General features: G+C 48.3%; 1 protein-coding gene across 2 annotated transcripts in view; it reads right to left on the bottom strand.

Annotated features, from left to right (window-relative positions):
• Window positions 1–20161, bottom strand: part of STARD8 (StAR related lipid transfer domain containing 8) — a 70687-nt gene that overhangs the window by 43810 nt on the left and 6716 nt on the right. For both annotated transcript variants that reach the window (XM_057538764.1, XM_007183523.2), the window contains exon 2: window positions 14939–14972. Coding sequence is in view for 1 of the 2 variants with exons in the window: in XM_007183523.2 (XP_007183585.2) it covers window positions 14939–14972 (34 nt within the window). In the remaining variant the exon portion in view is untranslated. The remainder of the gene's footprint in view (window positions 1–14938; window positions 14973–20161) is intronic.

Raw genomic sequence — 20161 nt, 5'->3', positions numbered from 1 at the left:
TCAGTTTCTTCACCTAGAAAATGGAAATATTTTTTTTTCTGCCCCACAAACCTCGAGATAATGGATCTGAGAGCACTTTTTAAGTGGAAAATGACCAGACGTAGAGAGAATAGCGGTGGAGTGCTGCTTGGAGCAGTGTTCTGCAGCTTCCCAACTGAAGGCAGAAAGGTGAAGGATGGAGTCTCAGTCTTTCCCGTCTCCACCTGGCTGTGTCTGACTATGGCCCAGTCATTAGCCTTTTCTGGGACTCAGTAAAATGGGAAGGATCATTCCTAGGTCCTTGCTGCCAAGTCTTAGAAGAGTTACTGGATGGGCAGCAACAGTGTATATGTTCTACAGATTTTATCAGCTCCAGAGAAGGGGCCCCTAAGAACGGCAACTCTCAAAGCAGCCTGGGGTTTGAACTCCAGCTTCAACACTTACTAGAAGACACATCATATCACTTTTCTGGGCCTCAGTTTCCTCACTATTAAAGGGAGACGGTAGCACCTACTCCCCGAAACTGTCATGTGACCCAAATGAGAAATCACTGATAAGATGCACTTGTCAGTGGCAAACTCACCCCTTAGCCTTTCGCCTGCCTGGCTATTTCCTTCCTGTCCTTGTGTCATGCAGGCTGCTCAATTTAATGTCTACTAATTCTTTTTGCCTTTTTCTGGGAAGTAGTTACAGCACCCACCCACAGCTGCCCCTACTCCCACTCCTGGGCCTTAGCACACACCCCTCACCCTGATGGAACTTGCAGAAAGCCTTCCTCCTCTCCCCATCACCTGGCAAGGTGCAGCACCACCCAACAGGAACACGGACTCTGCAGCCTGGCTCAGGGATCCAGGGCTCGGTCCATTTGAGCAGCTGGCCTGGCCATGAACAAAAGCAGCTTTTGTGTCAGAGAAGGAGTTTGCAATTTGGCGGCGGTGGTGGGGTGGGTCAGTCATCTGCCTCCTGCATCATCACTCTTGTGTGACTTGCCACGAGGGCTGGCAAGCCATGGCAGTGAACAGGCTTTGTCTGCATCTGTCACTTGGTGTGTTCCTTTGGGATTCCGGGCCACTGTGTGACAGAGTGCCCAAGTGGCTGGGACCTCCATAGAAGCCCAGCCTGGAGTTGATGGGCCCTCAGAGAGCATCTGCTCCACCCCCTCATTATACAGATGGAGATCCTGAGGCCTGTGCAGGGAGGGGCAAGCAACTCAGGGCCCTGCACCCAGGTTTTGCCCTTCAGTATTTGCCCCTGCCTTGCCCTGCCCTGCAGATTCAGTCATCTTCCAGAGGTCTTACGGGTCTGACTGGCTCAAACTATCAGGTCAGAAGGGACTCCAGAGAAGTCCCACAGTTCTCTAGGAGGAACATTTCTCCTCTGTGTGGTATCCTCAGGTAACCCATGCCAAAGTCTGAAAACAAAAGCTGGCCATGCGCAGGTTCTTAGATAAACAGTGGTGAGTCTTGAACAGAGGGGGGGCGTCCACACACATAGCGGTGAAAGGGATGGTGAGCCGGGCTGTCCCTCTGTACTTCCCTGACAACAATGCGTTGGAAGCCAGCCTGCTGTCCTGGAACCCTGAAGGAGAAGGAGCCTTGTGAAAATGCTCTCGCCCGCCAAGAGTTCAATCAGAAGGCCTGAATGGCAGGATTTAGCCCCACGTCAGATGCATCCCCCAGACTGGAGAGCTCAGGGGCAGGGACCACGTCCCTTGTCAAAACAGAACCCCAAACCCTCTGTAGTGAGAGGCTCCATGAGGACAGGGCCTTGTCTTGTTGTCTTTTTTTTTTTTTTAATTAATAGCTACTTTATTTATTTATTTATCTTTGGCTGCGTTGGGTCTTTGTTTCTGTGCGAGGGCTTTCTCTAGTTGCGGCAAGTGGGGCCACTCTTCATCGCGGTGCACGGGCCTCTCACTATCGCGGCCTCTCTTGTTGCGGAGCACAGGCTCCAGACGCGCAGGCTCAGTAGTTGTGGCTCACGGGCCCAGTTGCTCCGCGGCATGTGGGATCTTCCCAGACCAGGGCTCGAACCCGTGTCCCCTGCATTGGCAGGCAGATTCTCAACCACTGCACCACCAGGGAAGCCCTGTCTTGTTGTCTTGAAGTCTGGGTTGGTCCCAGCCTGATAGGAGGATCCAGAGGGGCTCTTCACACTCAGGGCCCAGGGGCAGGGCCTCTGGGTCAGGGTCCCCTCCCCTCCTGCTCACCCCTCCTTTCCTGGCTCTTCTCCGCCCAAGCCTGGATGTTCTATGTTCTAGTTTAACCAAGGAGGCTGTTCTCTTTGACCAAGTTATTGTCCTCCATGCCTGGTGGTGCCGCCCATGCCCCCTTCTGCCTTTGATTTGCTGTATAACCTTTGGGCATGTTACTTGCCCTTTCAAGTCTAATGATATCTTCATCTGAACATAAAAAGTTAGATGGACTAGGTTAGCAGGCTTGCAAATTGTGCCTCCCAGTGGCTGGGGAGGAGCCTCAAGGCCTAACTTGGGGATGTTGGGGGAGGGAAGAACAAGGGAAGGCTGAGCCTGGAAGCTCAGGTTCCCATCCCTACTCCACCTTGCTTCAATCAGAGCCATGCTGCTTTTCATATGTTTTATACATTGAGCTTCCACACAGGATTCGGTTTGGGGGAAAAAAAGTCTGCGTCTAAGAAAAAGCAAATGGACTAGACATGTCCTTACACCTGGGCCTCAGTTCCCTTCTGAGTGATCATTACAGGCTATAATACAAGTCAAACCTTTAGAGCAGTGCCCAGCACGTAATGATGATGACAATAATAGCTACCATTTATTGAGCACTGTATGCTGGGCATCGCTTAAAGGCCGTACCAGGGTCAACTCATTTGTTCCTTCCAAATCTTCTCAAGAAGGCACAATTGATATCTTCATTTTACACATAGGACACTGAGACACAGTGAAGTTAAGGAACTTGTCCAAGATCACACAGCTAATGGGGGGTACAACTGGGATTCGAATACAGGCATTTTGGCTCTAGTGCCCTCCTTCTTGATCGGTCCAACTATTGGTTCTCCATACATATTTAGTTATTTTTGTTATTCTTATGGTTATTTCCATTGGTATGTTCTCTTACCCTTCATCTGAAAGTTGCGCTGAGTTCACCTCTCAATGTGACTGTGCACCTAAAACCAGACCGTGGCTGTAGAGTGGGTGCATTCCTGTTCTGGCAGCCAGCCAGGCCAGGCTTCAGGGTGCCCTTGCCCCAAATCTGCAGAGATAAAGCCTATGGTCTGGGGCCACTTCCCCAAACAGTGGGCAGTGGGAAAAGACTGAGTTTGCTAAGAAAATAATGGACTTGAGGATATGGGGAGGGGGAATGGTAAGCTGTGACAAAGTGAGAGAGTGGCATGGACATATATACACTACCAAATGTAAAATAGATAGCTAGTGGGAAGCAGCCGCATAGCACAGGGAGATCAGCTCGGTGCTTTGTGGCCACCTAAAGGGGTGGGATAGGGAGGGTGGGAGGGAGGGAGATGCAAGAGGGAAGAGATATGGGAACATATGTATATGTATAAGTGATTCACTTTTTTATAAAGCAGAAACTAACACACCACTGTAAAGCAATTATACTCCAATAAAGATGTTAAAAAAAAGAAAAGAAGAACTGGGTCGCATGCTCAGAGCCTAGAAGAAGCCAGGGAGCAGACCGGCGGGAACCTGTAAAGTGGCTGGATGTCCCACAGGTGACAAGGCTCTGCTGACTTGCTCAGTTCAGCCCATACTGACCCATCACTCTAAATGTCCTCCATTCGCCCAGGTCAGCCTTCCTTCTTATATTTCTTCTCCTTTTCTGGCCCCCTCTGTTTTTCTCTTCCTCTCCCCTCCCTCTCCTTGCTCTGCAAGGCTGATAATAACTTGCTAAACCACAACCCTCATATTTCTTATATTTCCACTTCCCAGGGAAATTTCTCAGCTGGTCCTGACTGATTCTCCTAATTGATCCTCCCACTCTGGCCACATTCATCTCTTCTCGGGCCCCACCCATCTTCCCCAGGCTGGATCCCCTAACTTGAACCCTTCGGCCCAAAGCCTTGCTCCTTCTCCCTACCTTTACTTGGCTGTCAGAGTCACTAACTCCCTGGGTGAGTCCCTTCCCTTTTCTGGGTCTCAGTTTGTCCATCTGTTAAAGGGTGAAGGGGAGGAGTGATTGGACTAAATGGTATCCGAGGAGTTTTCTAGCTTTAATTTCCAACCCTTTTATATCTGGTCCATTTAGAAAATTGAATCTTCTTAGCCACTTTCCTCTCTCTCTCTCTCTCTCATTTATATCTATGTATATGCACACACACACACACACACACAAATGTGTCTGTGTGTGTGTCTGTGTGTGTGTGTGCTGAGAACTCTGAAAACACTACTTAGGGCCAGAATCCGAGGAACTGGGAGCTGAGGGAGGTAGAGGGTGGGAACAGGAGTTGCTGAATTTTCAAAGTAGAGCAGCATTTTAAAAGCCAAGTGACTTTAGAAAAATGGTCCTCTCGGTTGAGGTTGAGTTTGGCTCCAGAGGAAGCTCAGGGAACTATGTGCCCAGAACCGGGGCAGGAGCAAAGCACTGACTCCGCTGGGTGTGGTGCACCCCCTGGGCTTGAGCTCCATGCCTGCCCCCCGCCCCACCTGACAGTCACCACTTGCCTGTTCCAGACAAATCGTCAGAACTAGGGACAATGGTGACCCAGCCCCAGATGGGTCAAGGTTTCTGTTCTCAAGGTGCTTACAGTCAAATTGCAAAGACAAGCATGGAGATAAATAGAGCATCCCTTAGAGTTTCCAAAATGCTTTCATTTCTTTTGTCTCATTTGGTCCTTACAACAACCCTGTGAGATAGCAGGAGAGGAACTGTTATCCCATTTTACAGAGCAGAGGACTGAGAGTCAAAGAGAAGACAGAATTCACCCTAGCTGATCTGACCGGCAAGTGGAGAGCTGAGACACAGACCCAGGTGTTTAATTTCCAGAGCCAGTGCTCCCTCCAAAGCATCATGTTCTCTCGCATTTTCAATAGCTTTGACAATACAAGCTTTCTGGAAACTACCGGAAAAACTTCCTAACGGTGGCTAATTCTCAAAAGTGGGAGTGAGGAGTTATAGGACTTTGGCTCTCCATTTTATATCCAGATATTCAGGTTAAAGTTTTTTCCTCAGAGAATGTAGTTTATTTCGAATCCTTATGTGAAGGAAATAGCTCCAACGCAAGGCAGAACATGATCCATGCTCTAAGACAGATAAACAGTATGCAGAGGATTTGAAGGTGGTGGGGAGGGGACACTATTTGAACTGGCTGTCAAAGAATGGCAAAGGTCTGAACAGATTGAGATGGGGGTGAGGAGACTCAGAATCCCAGGGACCACAGCAGCTCTCCAGCCCAGCAGCTGTTGCTGACTTCTGCGACAGCAGCCCTGCCTAGAAGGAATTTTTCCTGAACAATTAGGTGCATAGAGTGGGCAGGATTTCCTGTTTTCTTTCCTTTCTTCATTTTATATTGTGAGGTACCTGGCCCTGAGTCCCAGCCTTGGGAAACACCTGCTTCACCCACCCGCCCCTCACCTGGAACGTGATCACAAATTGCCCTGGAGATGGGCCACTCCAGCCAGACCCAGGCAGAAGGAGCCATAGGGACCAGGAGGCTTACAAACAGAAGGGGGCCCAGCCAGGCCTCCCCACACTGCTTTTCACTAAGGTCCAGGATTCAGTATCAAACTCTCAGATGATCAGATTGATCACATTTTTGGAAAAACAAGGTCAAACAACTTTCTGATTAAGGGCCATACAACCACAGTGTGTAGGAGATGGAAGGGCCTTAGAGGTCACTCTATCCAATCCCCTCATTTTAATGATGGGGAAGTTGGGGCCCAGAAAGAGAAGACACTTGCCCAAGGTCACAGAGCTGCTAGCCACCAAGCCATCGTGCCTGATTGTAACTTTAGCCCAGCTGACGTGTGACCCTTGCTGTGTGTGAGCCAGGCCTCCACAGGGCTCATCGGCAGATATGAGAAAGCAAGCACATCTGGTCTTTGGAGACTGGAGGTATACAGAGACACATCTGATACTTCCATCACTCTGCCCGAAGCTGCCTATACACACTGCCTCCCTGGAGTGGGGGTGGGACTCCAGAGCCATCCAACCTGGGCCCTCCCCATCAGAGAGGCCCAGGGGCTCATTCTTGAGGCCTCAGCTCCTGCCTTCTTAATCTCAAGTCAGACTTCTGGACTGGAGAAAACATCTCTCCCTTCCCCCACTCTCCTGCTTGGACTGGTCATGATGGTCACTTTTATAATCATTTAATAACTATTATTTGTGTATTGCCTGGGAGCTTACAGAGCTGTCTCACTCCCACTATCACAGTTAGTTCCCACAACAACCCAGGAATTGGGTGTTTGGATCTTTATTTTCAAACTGAGAAAACTGAGGCTCAGAGAGGTGATCACACAGCTGATAGGTGACAGAGTCAGAATTCAGACCCAGAGCTGTCTGAGTTCTTCAGAAACTGAGCCCTTTTCATCAGCCTAAAGCCACCTTTTTCACTGGTTTCTTCGGAAGGATGGATGGGCTGATAGAAGGATGGAGCAAACAGTTCTTGAGCACTCTCTCTGTTGCTGGCTATGTATTAGGCGTGAGGATACAGAGAGGAATGAGACAAAGTTTCTGCCCTCAGGGAGCCTACCAGTTCAGTGAGTGCTTCTCAAACTTTTGCACCAGGGTTCCCCCAAACGACTGAACAGAATGAACTCATTCCCCACACAGCCCCAAGGAGCCGGGGAGCCCATGTAACCAGCCATAAGTGAGAAATTTCTTGGAAGTCTCCACTTTTATCTTACAAATTCATGTGAATTTTGCATGCTATTCCGTTACATATATTTATGCTTGTTTTAATTTAAAAATGACGTTTTTCCCCCAGATCTTTTAGGGAGAATGAGCTATTCCATACAGATGCTCTTGGAAACATCTGGGAAGAGGTTCTGCTTACCTCTGACCCAAGGGGACACAGAGACCCCTTTGAGAAGCAAGAGAGAGTAGCACGTTTTTGTGCGGTGAAGGTTAAGATTTTGGTGAAGAGGCTATATGTGTGTGTGCATGCATTCACACATGTGACACATATAGAAGCTTCAGAGGTGGCCAGAACTGTTTCCTTTGCAGGACCATGTTTCTTTGGCACCCAGATGATCCACACTTCTACCCTGCCAACTAGCTGTGAACTAGCCATGTTCCTCAGCCCAGAAACCAGAACTGGAAAGGACACTAGGTGTTCTGGAAGGTTTTGCTTTTTTCCAAAAGACCTTTTGCTTTGGCCATTTTGGTAACTGTGGTTGGGAAACAAGATGGCACAACCTCCCAGCAACAGAGAGCTGAGAGGGGAGAAAGTCAGGCAAATTTACAGCAGCTCATGTGGGGCAATGAAGTAATTATCCTGTGAGAGATATTTAGGGACTGGCAAAGTGCTTCCCTGCTTTTGCTGGTTTTCTCAAGACAAGAAGCATGTACTTTGCAAAGTCTGAATGCTGTTCTGCAATTTGCATGTTCTGTTAATGAATTCATTATTCATTCTGGTTTTTTTTTTTGCTTGGTTTTAAAGGAAGGTTCTAAGTGCCAGCCTACTTTGATGATCTTCAGGGAAACAAGAAAAGGTGCTTGGACCTTCTCTTGGGCCATAGGTTAAAGGGAACAGGGCATCTCTGGGGGCCAGATGTGCTGATAACAGCAGTGAGATCAAAGTATGATCAAAGCGCCAAGTGGTGGATGTGGGGGGCGGGGGGTGGTGGCGGGGAGCACTGGAGATTCTGAAACAACTGCCCCTCCCCTCCTTAAGGGTCTCCTTTGGCCGTTTTCTTTTTCCAAACGTTGAAGGGTTTTGTGTTTTGTTTTTAATAAGGAGACCATTCCCTTCCCCTGTGGAATGTATTCCCTGAAATATCCTGCTCCGGGGGCACATGGACACAGAGTTGGAAGCCTCTGTTCTCAGGAGCCCTACTGCCTATGTTTTCATTTTTCTTCTTGAAACGTAAACCAAATCAACTCTTCCTGTTTCTGGTTTGGGGATGTGGAGGGTCACACAGCAGGGACCCTCCAGCAAACAAGTCAGAAGGGGCCTCTGAAAGCTGCCGCTTGGCTGCCCTGCCATAGGAGGAGGGCTATAGGAATGGAATTTAGTCCCATGGAAAGAGGAGGAGAACAGCATCCAGGCTGTGATGAGGAAACAGCTCTGCTTCCGATGCCAGTTTGCTCTCCTTTGCCTTTGCCCTTAGCCCAGGCTGATGAAAGCCTGGACACCACGGAGCTTTCACCAGCTGAGCTGCTGATCTTCAGCACTTGGGTGCTGTCAATTGGGAGTAAGTTTAGGAAAGAATCATCAGGACTGTGAGAAATTCGGAGTGGGAGCTGTTCATTCTGTGGAAAGACAGATTCTGGGAGGACATTATACATGAGTGGGGACTTGGGTTCTGGTCTCAGTTTTACTGCTAAGTGCTGTCTGCTGTTTTGCAGATCACCTACCTTCTCTGAGCTTCAGGTTCACCAACTGCAATGGGAGTATTGGACTGTATGAGCTACAAGGTTCCTTCCATCTCAGACTTTGGGAAATTCTAAATGCCATCAGATTGGTCATAGGGGAAGAAGGAATAGAACAACTTCCATGAGACTCCAAAGGGTGAAAACAAGACCACTGGGTGGAAGTTGTGAGGCAGATTCTGGCTCCATATAAAGAACTTTCAACCAAGTACAGGATGAAAAGGGATGCTTGGCGTACCTGGAGAGCTTGGTCTGAGCCTGACCGGGCACATAGCAGGAATGGTATAAAGGGAGCCTGTTAGCAGGTGAGCACTGGACTAGAGCAGTGGTCTCCAATATCCACTTTTATGTGGCCAATTTCAGTCTCCAAATGAAACCTTTATGGAACTTCCAAGAGGTGAAATAGATTTGGTTGAGTGAAGCAACCCCCCCAAATCTGTCCTCTTCTCACATCTCCCAGTGAATCTCTGGGGACTCTAGAGTTCCTCGGGACTCAGTTTGTAAGCCACTGATTAATATGAATATGGTCCTTAACTGTCCTTCTTGCCTTGAGATGTAGGCAACCTCCAAGTTTCAAGGGTTTGGTGGAAACGTGTTTTACATGAATCTGTACCATTGGCTGCAACTGTTAAACCCCTCAAAGCCCTGTCTCAAGACAATTTGTCATCTGGAGCCAGTGGGGGCTCTGTGTTCATCTGTAATAGCTAGTTCAGAGCTGAAGTGATAGGGAAGAAAGTCTGCTGAGAAAGAAGTCACTAGTCTAATTACCAGAAGTTCCTTTGCTATGCCATCAAAAATAGAAGACAGTCCTTGGCAGATTCGTTGTTTCTGTGAGGCCCTGTGCTTAGTTCTGGGAATACAGAGGTCAGTCAGATATAGTTATTGTACACGAAGAGCTCATGGTCCATGGGAGATACAGGAAAGAAAAGAAGCAAATGCAGAACTGCATGATGTGTTATAATAGAAATATGGACAAGATGGGCTTGTCCAGAGGACCAGAAGACGGCTTGACAAGCCAAGTAGGGGGACTGGCAAAGACACCCACAGTGGAGAGTCCAATATGAGAGTTCATTGTATGCATAGGGAATTCTGAGTTGTCCCATGGGGCTCGGAAATGTGGGGATGTGGTGTGAGATGAAGAAAGACAGGTTATTAACTTGTGAAGAACTTTGATTGCCAACACAAAAAATCTGGACTTTGACCAAAGGCAGGGAACAATCAAAGGTTTTTGAGCATGACCAAATTTTTCTTTTAAAGAGAGAACTCTGGCAGCAGTATGGGAGGTGGATTGGAAGGGAAAGCATGCTGGCAGGGAGACCAGTTAGGAACTGTAGCAACCATCCATGTCAGAGATGCTAAGGGCCGAGATGCAGGGCTACGGCAGCGTGGGTGGAAAAGAAGGGGCAGATTTGAGAAACATTACGGAGAAGTTTCATGGGCATGATTTGGTGACTGCATGGTAGCGAATGAGATAGGGAGAAGCGCAAGCGATTTCCATGATTCTTGATTGAGTGACTGGGTGGATGATGGTACATTAACCATGCAAGAGAATCCTAGAGAAGGAGAAGGTTTCCAGGAGAATGATGAAGAACTATGCTCTTTAGTGTTGAGTTTGAAGGATACATGTGAGCTTCTGGTGGAAGCGTCCAATAACACTTTCCAGACCTGTCATTCCATCTGCAACTCCCATTCCCTCCCCAGCCCCTGGGTAGCTGTCCCATGCCACGCAGCCCTTGCTCTGATCTTCTGGATTGACCCAGGCTGTGAAAATGGCCAACTAAGCTGTGCCTCAGGACATTTGCTTGGCTCGTATCGGTAAGCCTGGGCTTGGCTTTCTGTTTTGTACTCCTGACAGCAAGCATCGGGGACCTGGACTTCCCAGCCCATTTTGACCCTAAAGGAAGCTGTTACTCTCCTCCGTGGGTCTGGAAATCCTTCCCTTATCCAAAAGAACATCTTGAAACTGCCCTTTTCACTGACCCTATCCCTGCCTCTCCCTCCTTTCAGCTTGACTCTGGCAGGGACAGGGGGTGGAGGACGACACAGAGTAGAGTGCAAAGGACCTTGGGACCTTCTAGTTCAACCTTCTCATTTTTCATACAAGGAAACTGAGGTCCAGGCAGGGGAGGCAACTAACTCAAGGTCACAGAAGGAGTTAATGTCAGACTTGGGATTAGATCTTAGAATTTTCAACTCACAGTCCAGTGTTTTTTACCTTGGCTGAATCCACTGCAGACCATGGTTGAAAGATTTCCTGTCTCAAATGATAATCAATTCCAGATACCCCCTAAGTCGGTTTTTATACTATTCCAAGTTGCTGGGTAAAATATCTGTCAAATGCTAGGTAAGCTATGCCCTGCAAGCGTTCTTCATAAAATGGCAAATGTTAAATGGCCAGATCTGTCAAGAATTAGTTACAGTAATGATTTGGTCATTTTCAAAAGAGAGGAAGTTAATTGAATTATTATTATTCTGATGATTTTCATAGACTCAGTGTTTTGGTCTACTGTCCTCTTGAGCCTTAGAAGTGACGTCTAATAGCAACTTAAATAAATGCATTTAAATAAATGTATTAGTTTCTATTTTTTCCCTTTTAAACTAGTCTCTCTGCCCTCTCAGAACTGGAGGGAGGGGTCTGGGCAGCTGATGGACAAAGTCTGGTGCTGAGTCCAAGCCTGCAGCCAGGCTGGAGCCAGTTGGGTTGGGGAGCCAGGGCTCTTGTTACAGGCCAACTATTACCCCACAGGTCGCCTCAGCCACTTCAACAAGAGAGCTTGAAGAGAAGCCCTGAATGGCTCCAGGCAACAAAAGGAGCCTTGTGCACTGGGAGCAAGGGGCCTCAGGGAGGATTTGGTGCAAGGGCAATGGGAGGGAAGGTCAGCCGCCTTCTCACCTCTGTGGACTGCTGGGAAGGGGAGCTAATGAGTTAAACAGAAGTGTAGGGTCTGCAAGTCAAGAAGTCGTTGAATTTCAGAGCAGCAAGATACCTTAGAGGTCATTTAGACCAAACTCTTCATATTATAGTTGGGAACACGAAGGCCCAGAGAGGGGAAGGGACAGGCCCAAAGTCACACAGCTGGTCAGGGGTAGAGCCAAAACTGGAACCTAGAACTTCTGGTGCCCTAGTCAAGTGTTCTCACTTCAGTACCTGTGAGGCAGTTCAGAATTGTGGATTTTGTTTGGAGGGAAGGGGCTCCTTTTAGGTTCCAGAACCTATTTCCATCTCAGGAGCAATTCATCCCTAAGTAACACAACATAAGGAGTATGGAGTGATGCAGGGAGCCCGGGAGCACCGAGTGAGTCTTGGCGTGAGCTCCAAAGGTCTAAAGGCCTTCTTGACCTGCCGGTTTGTGTTACCGCTACCTCTGTGGTTTCCAATGCTGGGTATATATGCATGGGATGGTTTGGAGTGATACACTGATGTTTTGAATTGTGATAGATATATGTTGAATTCAATATGCATTAGGAAAGCTGTAACTACTACCTCAACCCGTCGCTTCATAGATATTTACGGCTTAAAGTGAGGTTATTGTTTAAAATCGGGTTGAGTTAAAGAAACATAATAAGTACATAATGGCACAGGATGAAATAATGGCAAAAATTGTGAAGTTGGTTCACCAATAAGTGAAATTTGGGAAACATTGTGCTAGTAGATTCTTGGGCCATGATAGCAGGACCACCAAAGTTTATTCAGGCTATCCTCCTGGGCCTGGGCAGCATTACATATGTTGAAGCCAGTAGGACGTTCCTAATGTTCTCCTGTGCAGATGGTGCCGAAGGTTTGCTCTGTCGGTGAAATCACTAGGACAAAAGCAGTAGCATGGAGAGAACCCTTTGATTGACTAATCTTAATAGGAAGAAGATTACATATGCAAAGCATACTCAATTATCAGCTTTGAGTCAGTGTGCTGCCTTCTCCTTCTCTAAACTGTCCCTGGGCCGTCCTCCCCTCCACCACTTCTGCTCTACTCTGGTGGAACTTGTAAGAATGGCATATGAGAACACAGCAGGCTCAATGTACAGATAGAACACTGAGAGTTAGAAAGGGGAAGGTTCTTAAGATCATTCAACCATGAGTCATACAGTCAAGACTGGATCCCAGGTCTCTTGATTCCCAAACAAATGCTTATTCCACCAGTGCTCCACATTTCCTGCCCCACAATTCCTTCTCCATTGCCCTTTTTGCACACTCCCCTCAACCCTACTCCCAGCCCAAATCAGGCATCTACAGCCTCTACTGAAGTCTTGGCTAGTACAGCTCACTTCCTTTAGACCTTCAAAATTCATCAAGGGCCCAAGAAGCTGGTAACATTGGTCACATCCAAGAGGATTGCTGGGTGGTGGAGAGACAGAAGTGAGAAGATTTTTATTTTCATACCTCTTGAATTTTAAAACAGGTGAAGTCATTACCTAGTCCAAAAAAAATCAATAACTAAACAAACCAAGAGTTCTCTCCCTCCTTGAGCTATATCTCAAAAATAATCACATTTGCTCAGCACTTTGATGTTTTAACGCACTACCTCTTGCGATCTATGCAAGACCCCCATGCAATAAGCTCCACTTTACAGATGTGGACGTTGGTCCAGAGAGAGGAAGTTTCATGCCTGGGTCCACGCAGTGAATTGGTTATGAAATTTGGTATACAATCCAGGTCCTTTGATTTTCAGTGCCTCGCTGCTTCCACTGCCATATCCACATAAACTCTTAATTTGTGCCAGATTGTCTTTGGATCAGCCTGAGACAATGTGTTCACACTTGCCCTTAAATAGACATTTTCAAACTTTAACCTAAAGAAGTAGCACAAAAATCAGTCCCAGCTCATTTCTGCAGGTGGTAATCTCTTCTGCCTGACCCTGCCCTCTAAAAGACACTCCCCTTTCCTCTAGAAACCACAGGCCACTCAGGCACCTGGTGCCCACCCCCCCCCCCCCGGGATTCAGCACTGGCAACTCAGTCTGGCACAGACATTCTAATGAGGCAACTTGGCAGCCGCTGAGAGTGCTTTTGTCTGGTGGGGGGGTCACTATTTCAGGGCCTGAGGGTTTCTTTTTAGCCTTTGCAGCTGGTGTCTCTGAAATGGAGAAGTTTGTCCTTCCCCCGGTATGGGCAGCCCATAGATCTTGTGCCCCCAGAAGTCTCTGTTGCAAAGCAGGAACTGTGCTCAGCAAGAAGCCCTGGAATGGTGATAGGGGAGGCTTGGGAGGGGGTGTGGCACAGAGAAACAGATGTGTGCTGTATGCTGATCAAAGCAGTGTTCCTGCTCCAAAATAGGTCCCCTCTCATCTGCTGTCATGGCAATGTAAATAAACACCTCGCCCTGCTGGCTCTTCTTCTTTTTCAGCAGCCACCACCCAAGAACTCAGGGTCCTAGGTGGAAAAGTCCTTGAGAGGTAACCAGATCCCCTCTCTGCCTCCTGGTAAGACTGTGTCCAAACCAGCTCCAACAACTTGGGGAGGTGCTCATGAGCGAGGGCTTGGGTTGTCTCTTCCAACATCTTCCCAAGATGCCTCGCACAGGCGCTTAGTATGCCGCTCCTTAATTGGTGTCTTTCTGTTTCCGTGACCCCCCAGCCCTAATTGCTGTCTAGCAGCCATGCTCATTCAAGCCCTGAACTCATCCTGATGAAAACCTGAAGCCAGTGGAAATGGCTGAGATCGGGCTGGAGCCAGGAGGATGACCTAGATGACCTCAGCAGAGCCTGGTTGATGCCAGGAGTCCAGGCTCTGGCAGCAAATTCATTCCTGGCCAGTATCCTTCTTTCTCTTCCTCCCCAAAGAAGTCATCCCCCTCTAGACAACTGTGCCCTCTTCAATGGAAGGGAGTTGCTCCAGAATGCCACCCACTTGTCCACACCCAAGTAGGACACCAGAGGCAGAAGGCAGATAAGAAGCCAACCTCAAAGAAACTTGTTAGAGAGGAAAGGGAAAGATTTTTCTCCCTCAAGGCTATATATATATATATATCCCTTCAGTCCTAACTAACCCTCTTGGTAGACTTCCACACAAGGTAAGCATTGGAAATATCACACACTGAACTCCAAATGCCAAGTCTCTTTCCTTCACCCTCATCTTACCTGTTCCCTTTCCCAACATATCTCCCACCCTAATATACTTCCCAGTAGAAAGAAGGCATCTGAGAACAAGGGAAGCGTATGGGTGGCTGCCACTTGCTGATAGCTCTGTAGGGAGATCCTCCCCTGGCTCCCTGACTGGAGAAAACCTGAGAAATACAGAAGCTCTGCACACCCACTCATTTCCAAAAGACCAGGCTGAGGAGCCCAGGAAATGCCCACTGGAGGGAGACAGAGAACATCTCCAGCTTCAGCATCTAGGACATCGGCTCCACGGTCCAGGGACCCGATCAGCTAGTCTGTGAGGACCACTGAGAAGCTCAGTGCCATTGCATGCCACTTCTGAGCCCTACCTCATGCACTTACCGGCATTCTTCCTCCCCTGCAGCAATGGGAAGCACTGTAAAGGAAACAGAGAAGAAATTAAGGCATTGCAGAGCCCCACACGATATCAGAACTGGAAGGAATCTTTGAAATCAGCAAGTTCAATCTACCCATTTTACAGGAAGACACACGGAGGCCCACAGAAAAGGAAAATGAAGTACAAGTAGGGAGCAAAGTGGAGCTTAGAAGCCCAGACTCCTGACTGCCCACTCCATACTATTTTCTCCCACTCCACTGGCTGACTCCTCTGGTTCATGTCATTCTCATGGAATAAGAGCACCCCCAAGTCAGGAGATCAGAGGCAGTCTGTGCAGGTCACAGTACTGTTCCAATGCCTGACAATAAGAATTATCAAAGAATCAGTCAGCATTTGCTTGGAACATGCCATCCTTGGTATAGCATCAACCAGGTTAGAAGCAAGGTATGTTGGTGGGAAAAGCAGTATTTGGAACTGGAAAGCTGAAGTTCAGGGCCACCTTCCCCTATTTATTGGTTATATAACATTGGACATCACCCATAACCTCTTGAAACTCAGTTTCTGTATCCATAAGCCTAGGATAGTAATAATCCCAACGTCACAGATTTTGTGAGAAATTGATATACACAAAAGCATTTTTAAATGATAAAGAATATTATAAATTAATTCATTCAACAAAAATTTATAGAGCACCGATGCCCTACGAGGCACTATAATAGGATGCTAAGGATATAGCATAGATTTAGACAGATAAGGTCCCTGTCCTCATGGAGCAGGGACAAACAATAAATAGGTAAACAAATAAATCAATAAGGAAATCACAGACATCACTAAGAACCAAGAAGGAGAAACTTTAAAAAACATGATGAAGTAGAGAATGATAGGGTAGACAGAAGAGGCGGGGATTGCTTTAGAAAAGGTGACCAGAGAGCATCTCTCAGGGGAGCTGAACTTTGAGCAAGGCCTGGATGACAAGAAGGAGCCAGCGATGTGACAATCTGGGTGCAGAACATTCCAAACAGAGGTTAAGAGAGTCAAGGGCCAAATTATGCAGGATTTTGAAGGCCAGGGTGAGGATTTTGGCTTCGATTCAAACGATGGTAGGTAGCCATTGGAAGGCATAGAACAGGAGAATGGCAAGATCTGACTTCCATCGTAGAGAGATCACTCTGGCTGCTGTGTGGAGAATGGATTTTGGAGCTACAGAGGAAGCAGGGAGGTCTCTTAGAAGGCTTTTGCAGTGGTGCAGGTAAGCAATGTTGGTGGCTTGGGCTAAAATGATAGTGGTATAGATGTGAATTCAATAGTTAAGGAAAGAAAGAAGGGTTCATCTTAGAGGTAGAAGGGTTGTCTTGCCTATTCTCCTGCCTTCATGCAGCTAGTCTCTAAGCCAACCAAAATATTATAAGGAAAGGGGTTGCCATAGTACTTTTTATCTGTCTTATCCCTGCACAATGATTGCCACACCAGGTGCAGACATTTGACTACAATGATTTCTAGTCCCGGGAGATTAATCTCAGCTCTAGATCACTCTGAAACGACCAAAAGTCAGATCCACCCTTGTAGACCACAAGACAAAATCTGGTGAATCTCCAACCCACAATTGGCCACAAGAGAGTGTAGGGGTAGGAGGTGTCCCCCCTGAGTGTTCATTGGAAAAGTCCTCAAGGGATGTTAGTGTGAGGGAGATGGACAGTTCTAGAACGAGATAGGTGTGAAGAGAGGGGAAAGACCAATCGAGAAAGAAAGATATGAAATTCTCCTACAAACTCCAAAGTGGACCCATGATTAAGCAACTCAATATAATTCTCAGTGGTGGACAAAAGGGGAGTTAAAAAAAAAAAAGGCTGAGGGGGTGGGAGGGAAGGTGGAAGCAGGGCCTTGTGAGGTCCTAAATGTGACAGTTCTGGAAAATTAGGAGACGAACTGATGGGTAGGGCACACTGTTACTCTGCAATCCTGTTCTATTCTTATTAAATTCCCTCCTCTCCCACCCTACCCCCTAACGCACCATAGGTGTAAGAGAATTAAAAATCGTTCAGGAGCTAATTAAGCTTTAAATTTACACAGGGATTTACAGGTTACAAATAAGTAAACGTGTTTGACTATCACAGACATGGTAGGTTTTCTTATACTCATGTGACACATAAAGAACATGAGGCCCAGAGAAGAGAAATGACTTTCCCAAGGCCACACAGCTAGTACATGGCAGAACCAAGTTTACAGTTTAGGCTTATGGGGCTCCCAGTTTTATTGCATCCTATTCTTTTTTTCTCTGGGTCCAGTATAACCTGGCCTAGACCAGGACCATGAAACCCACTCGGCTTTGGGCCCTGATCCTGGTGCCGTTTTGGTAGCTGAGAGGCTTACAGGGGAAACTGAGGTATGAACTTTTACATCAGAGAATTTTGCTACCGGGGGCGAAGGTTCTTTTTGTTTCTGGGTTGTAGAACATATTCCTGTCATGTGGAGATTCTGGACAGAGGAGCCAGGAGTCCAGCAGTTGCAGAAATAGGCACTCTGGAACAAGGCCGGGATTGGTGGTGACAGTCTTCCCATCTAGTGGGTCATTCATTCATTCATCCATTCATTTACTATGAGCCTCTAAGGGCCAGGCCCTTTGATAGGTACCCAGGGATTCAGATAAATTAAACATGTTCCCCGCCCTTGAGGAATTCACAGCCAGGTGGGGGCAAGGGGGTAGGCCACAAGTACAAATCATCACAATTCCATGTAAGTACTGGAAAAGAGCATGGCCGGAAGAGCAGAGAAAAAGTCAAAGAGGTGTGGAAGCGTGAGGTTTAAGGAAATGTGTATAGTCTGGCTGGAGAGCAGAGTGCCAGACAGAGAGTAAGAACTATGTGTGGAGCAGCGGTCGGGGCCAGATCATGAAGAACCTTGTAGGTCAATGTGATAGAACTTGAACTTTATCCAGAGCCCAGTGGGGAGCTCTTGAAGGGGCCTAATCAGGGGAGTAACAGAGTCAGGTTTATGTTTCAGAACGTTACTCTATCTGTTGAGTGAGGAATTCATTGGGAATGGGGGTGGGGAAGGTTAGGCAAAACTTGACATGGGGAGGCTGGAGCAGATAGGGTCAGTGGCCTTTGGGACAGAAAGGAGGGGACCAATATAGGAACTGTCCATATAATGGAACCACAGTAAATGACAGGATGTGGGAGGTGAAGAGAGGAGTCAAGGATGAGTCCAAGCAAGGTTTCTGGCCTGGGCAACCAGGTGGATGGAGGTGCTATTAACTGAGGTCAGGAACAGAGGAAAAGGCCTGGTTGGGGGTAAGTGGCAGGGGAATCTTCCTTTTGTAATGAATCTTGCTCTGAATCTCTTGGATTTGAAGCCTGTGTGCAGCATCTGCTCAGAACTATGCAGTAGGCCCTGTGGTGGGCCTGCAGATACAAACTTGCACAGAAGCAGATATGGGCCTTACGCTTGAGGTGCTTGCCATCTAGTGGGAGACAGAGTGGCTAGACAGAAAGAGACAGATCCAGAGTTTTTGACAGAAAAAGGGAATCCTGTTGAAAGAGTGAAAAAGAGAGAGCCAGAGCCCAAAGGGGGATGGAAACAGGAAGCTGGTTGCTGGGTGAGAAGCTGCGGGATCTGAGAGGGGTGGTTGGAGTAGCAAAGGCTACTGACAGGCTTTGTCCAGACCTGAGGAGTCCTCAGCATCATTGGCGGGTTTGGAGCTTGTTCTCCCAGCATCCTCTATGCCCAGCCCTTACCCTGCTATCTGAGCGCAGGCTGGTGGGGACTTCTCCTCCTTTCCTTGCCTGGCTTCGCTGCTCCCCCTCAACCCCTGGCCAGCCCTGTGCCACAGGCCCCAGCCTGGGGCTGGTCATGAGAGCACGTTCTTGACATTCCAGCCTCCCCCAGCCCTCTCAGCTGGGCCACACAGAGCCCTATTCACAGCCTGACCCCTCCCTCCCTCCTGAGTGGGCTCTCACTGCCCTCAGGCCCAGCCTGTGTGTTCCCAGCACAGACTATGGCCACTGTGGGAGGCAGGCTCCCCTGATCCCTTGGTAGCTGATTCCTCTGTCTCTTGGGTTCTCTCCGCCGGGAGAAGGTGCAGTGGCTTTGGCTACTTGTATGTGCATGAGAGTACATGTATATTCTATGCACTCAGCCAACTTCCTCTAGGCTGGGCCTGAAATAGAGGCTGTGTCGGACTGGACACAGGGGTGGATAAGACACAGGTTGGGTCCTTAAAGGAGCTCACGGTCCAGCTTGAAGGTCGCTGGGTACATGGACTGCAGTGGGCGTGCTGGGGCTGGATTGAGCCTCAGTTGGAGCATTAGTGTCATGGTGTCACTTTTAAACCCCATTCCAGTGGCCTGGGAACATGTGCTCATGTTCAGGGTGTGATATCTGCTGCGAGTGAGGTGCTGCAGCCCTGAGGGATGCCAATCGCTCCCCTGGGAAGGACAGGGGAGACATGGTTTAAAGTGGGACTGAGTGACAGCAGGCATTCTGGGCCTGACCGTATGCCTTTGACGAGTTCTTTGCTGGGCCTCAGACTTGTTGCCTATAATAAGTGGGTCCCTGACCATTCTTATCCTTTCATCACAAGGAAGAGGGTGAGGGACAATCCCAGCTGGGAAAAGACACTGGAAGAAATGACTTCAAGAAGGCCTTTGTAGAACTCAATCTGGGACAGCACTTTGAGGAATCCCCAGAGGGGATTTTTTTCCCTTCTCTGGGGGTGCGAGCTGTCCCAGACTAGCTTGGAATGTGTGAGCCTCTCAGAAGTCCTGACTCTCCTTTCCCACCCACCAGAACTACCATGGTCTAATACCCCACTCACCCACCCCCAAGAGGGGATCTGACCTGTAGCCTTAAGAATGCTGATCTGTATATCATTTTATAACTCACCCTGTGACAGATAGCCTGCTGCCTTGGGCTCTTTTTGCCTTGATTCCTTCCTGCCAGTCCTGGTGGGGTGTCCTTTACTCCTTCCCCACTCCCCACTCCTCACCTGGCCTGCAGGGCCACTCCAGGCCTGGCTCCTTGCCTTTGGGCCCCTTTCCCCCCAGCCTTCTCCAGCCTCGTGCCCTACTGCCCTCCCCTCCTCCACAGCAGGCCGAGAGCCCGGCCAGAGAGAGGAGAGAGAGTGCAGCTGCAACCCCCAGGGGTTCTCTGGATAATCTCAGGAATGTCACATCCCAAAGACTTAACTTTCCCACCAGCCAACAGGGACCCTCCTTCCTGCCCAGAGCTTG

Source organism: Balaenoptera acutorostrata, chromosome X (genome assembly GCF_949987535.1).
Source record: "Balaenoptera acutorostrata chromosome X, mBalAcu1.1, whole genome shotgun sequence".
NCBI classification, from domain to species: domain Eukaryota; kingdom Metazoa; phylum Chordata; class Mammalia; order Artiodactyla; family Balaenopteridae; genus Balaenoptera; species Balaenoptera acutorostrata.
This window is presented reverse-complemented; position numbering and strand designations above follow the sequence as displayed.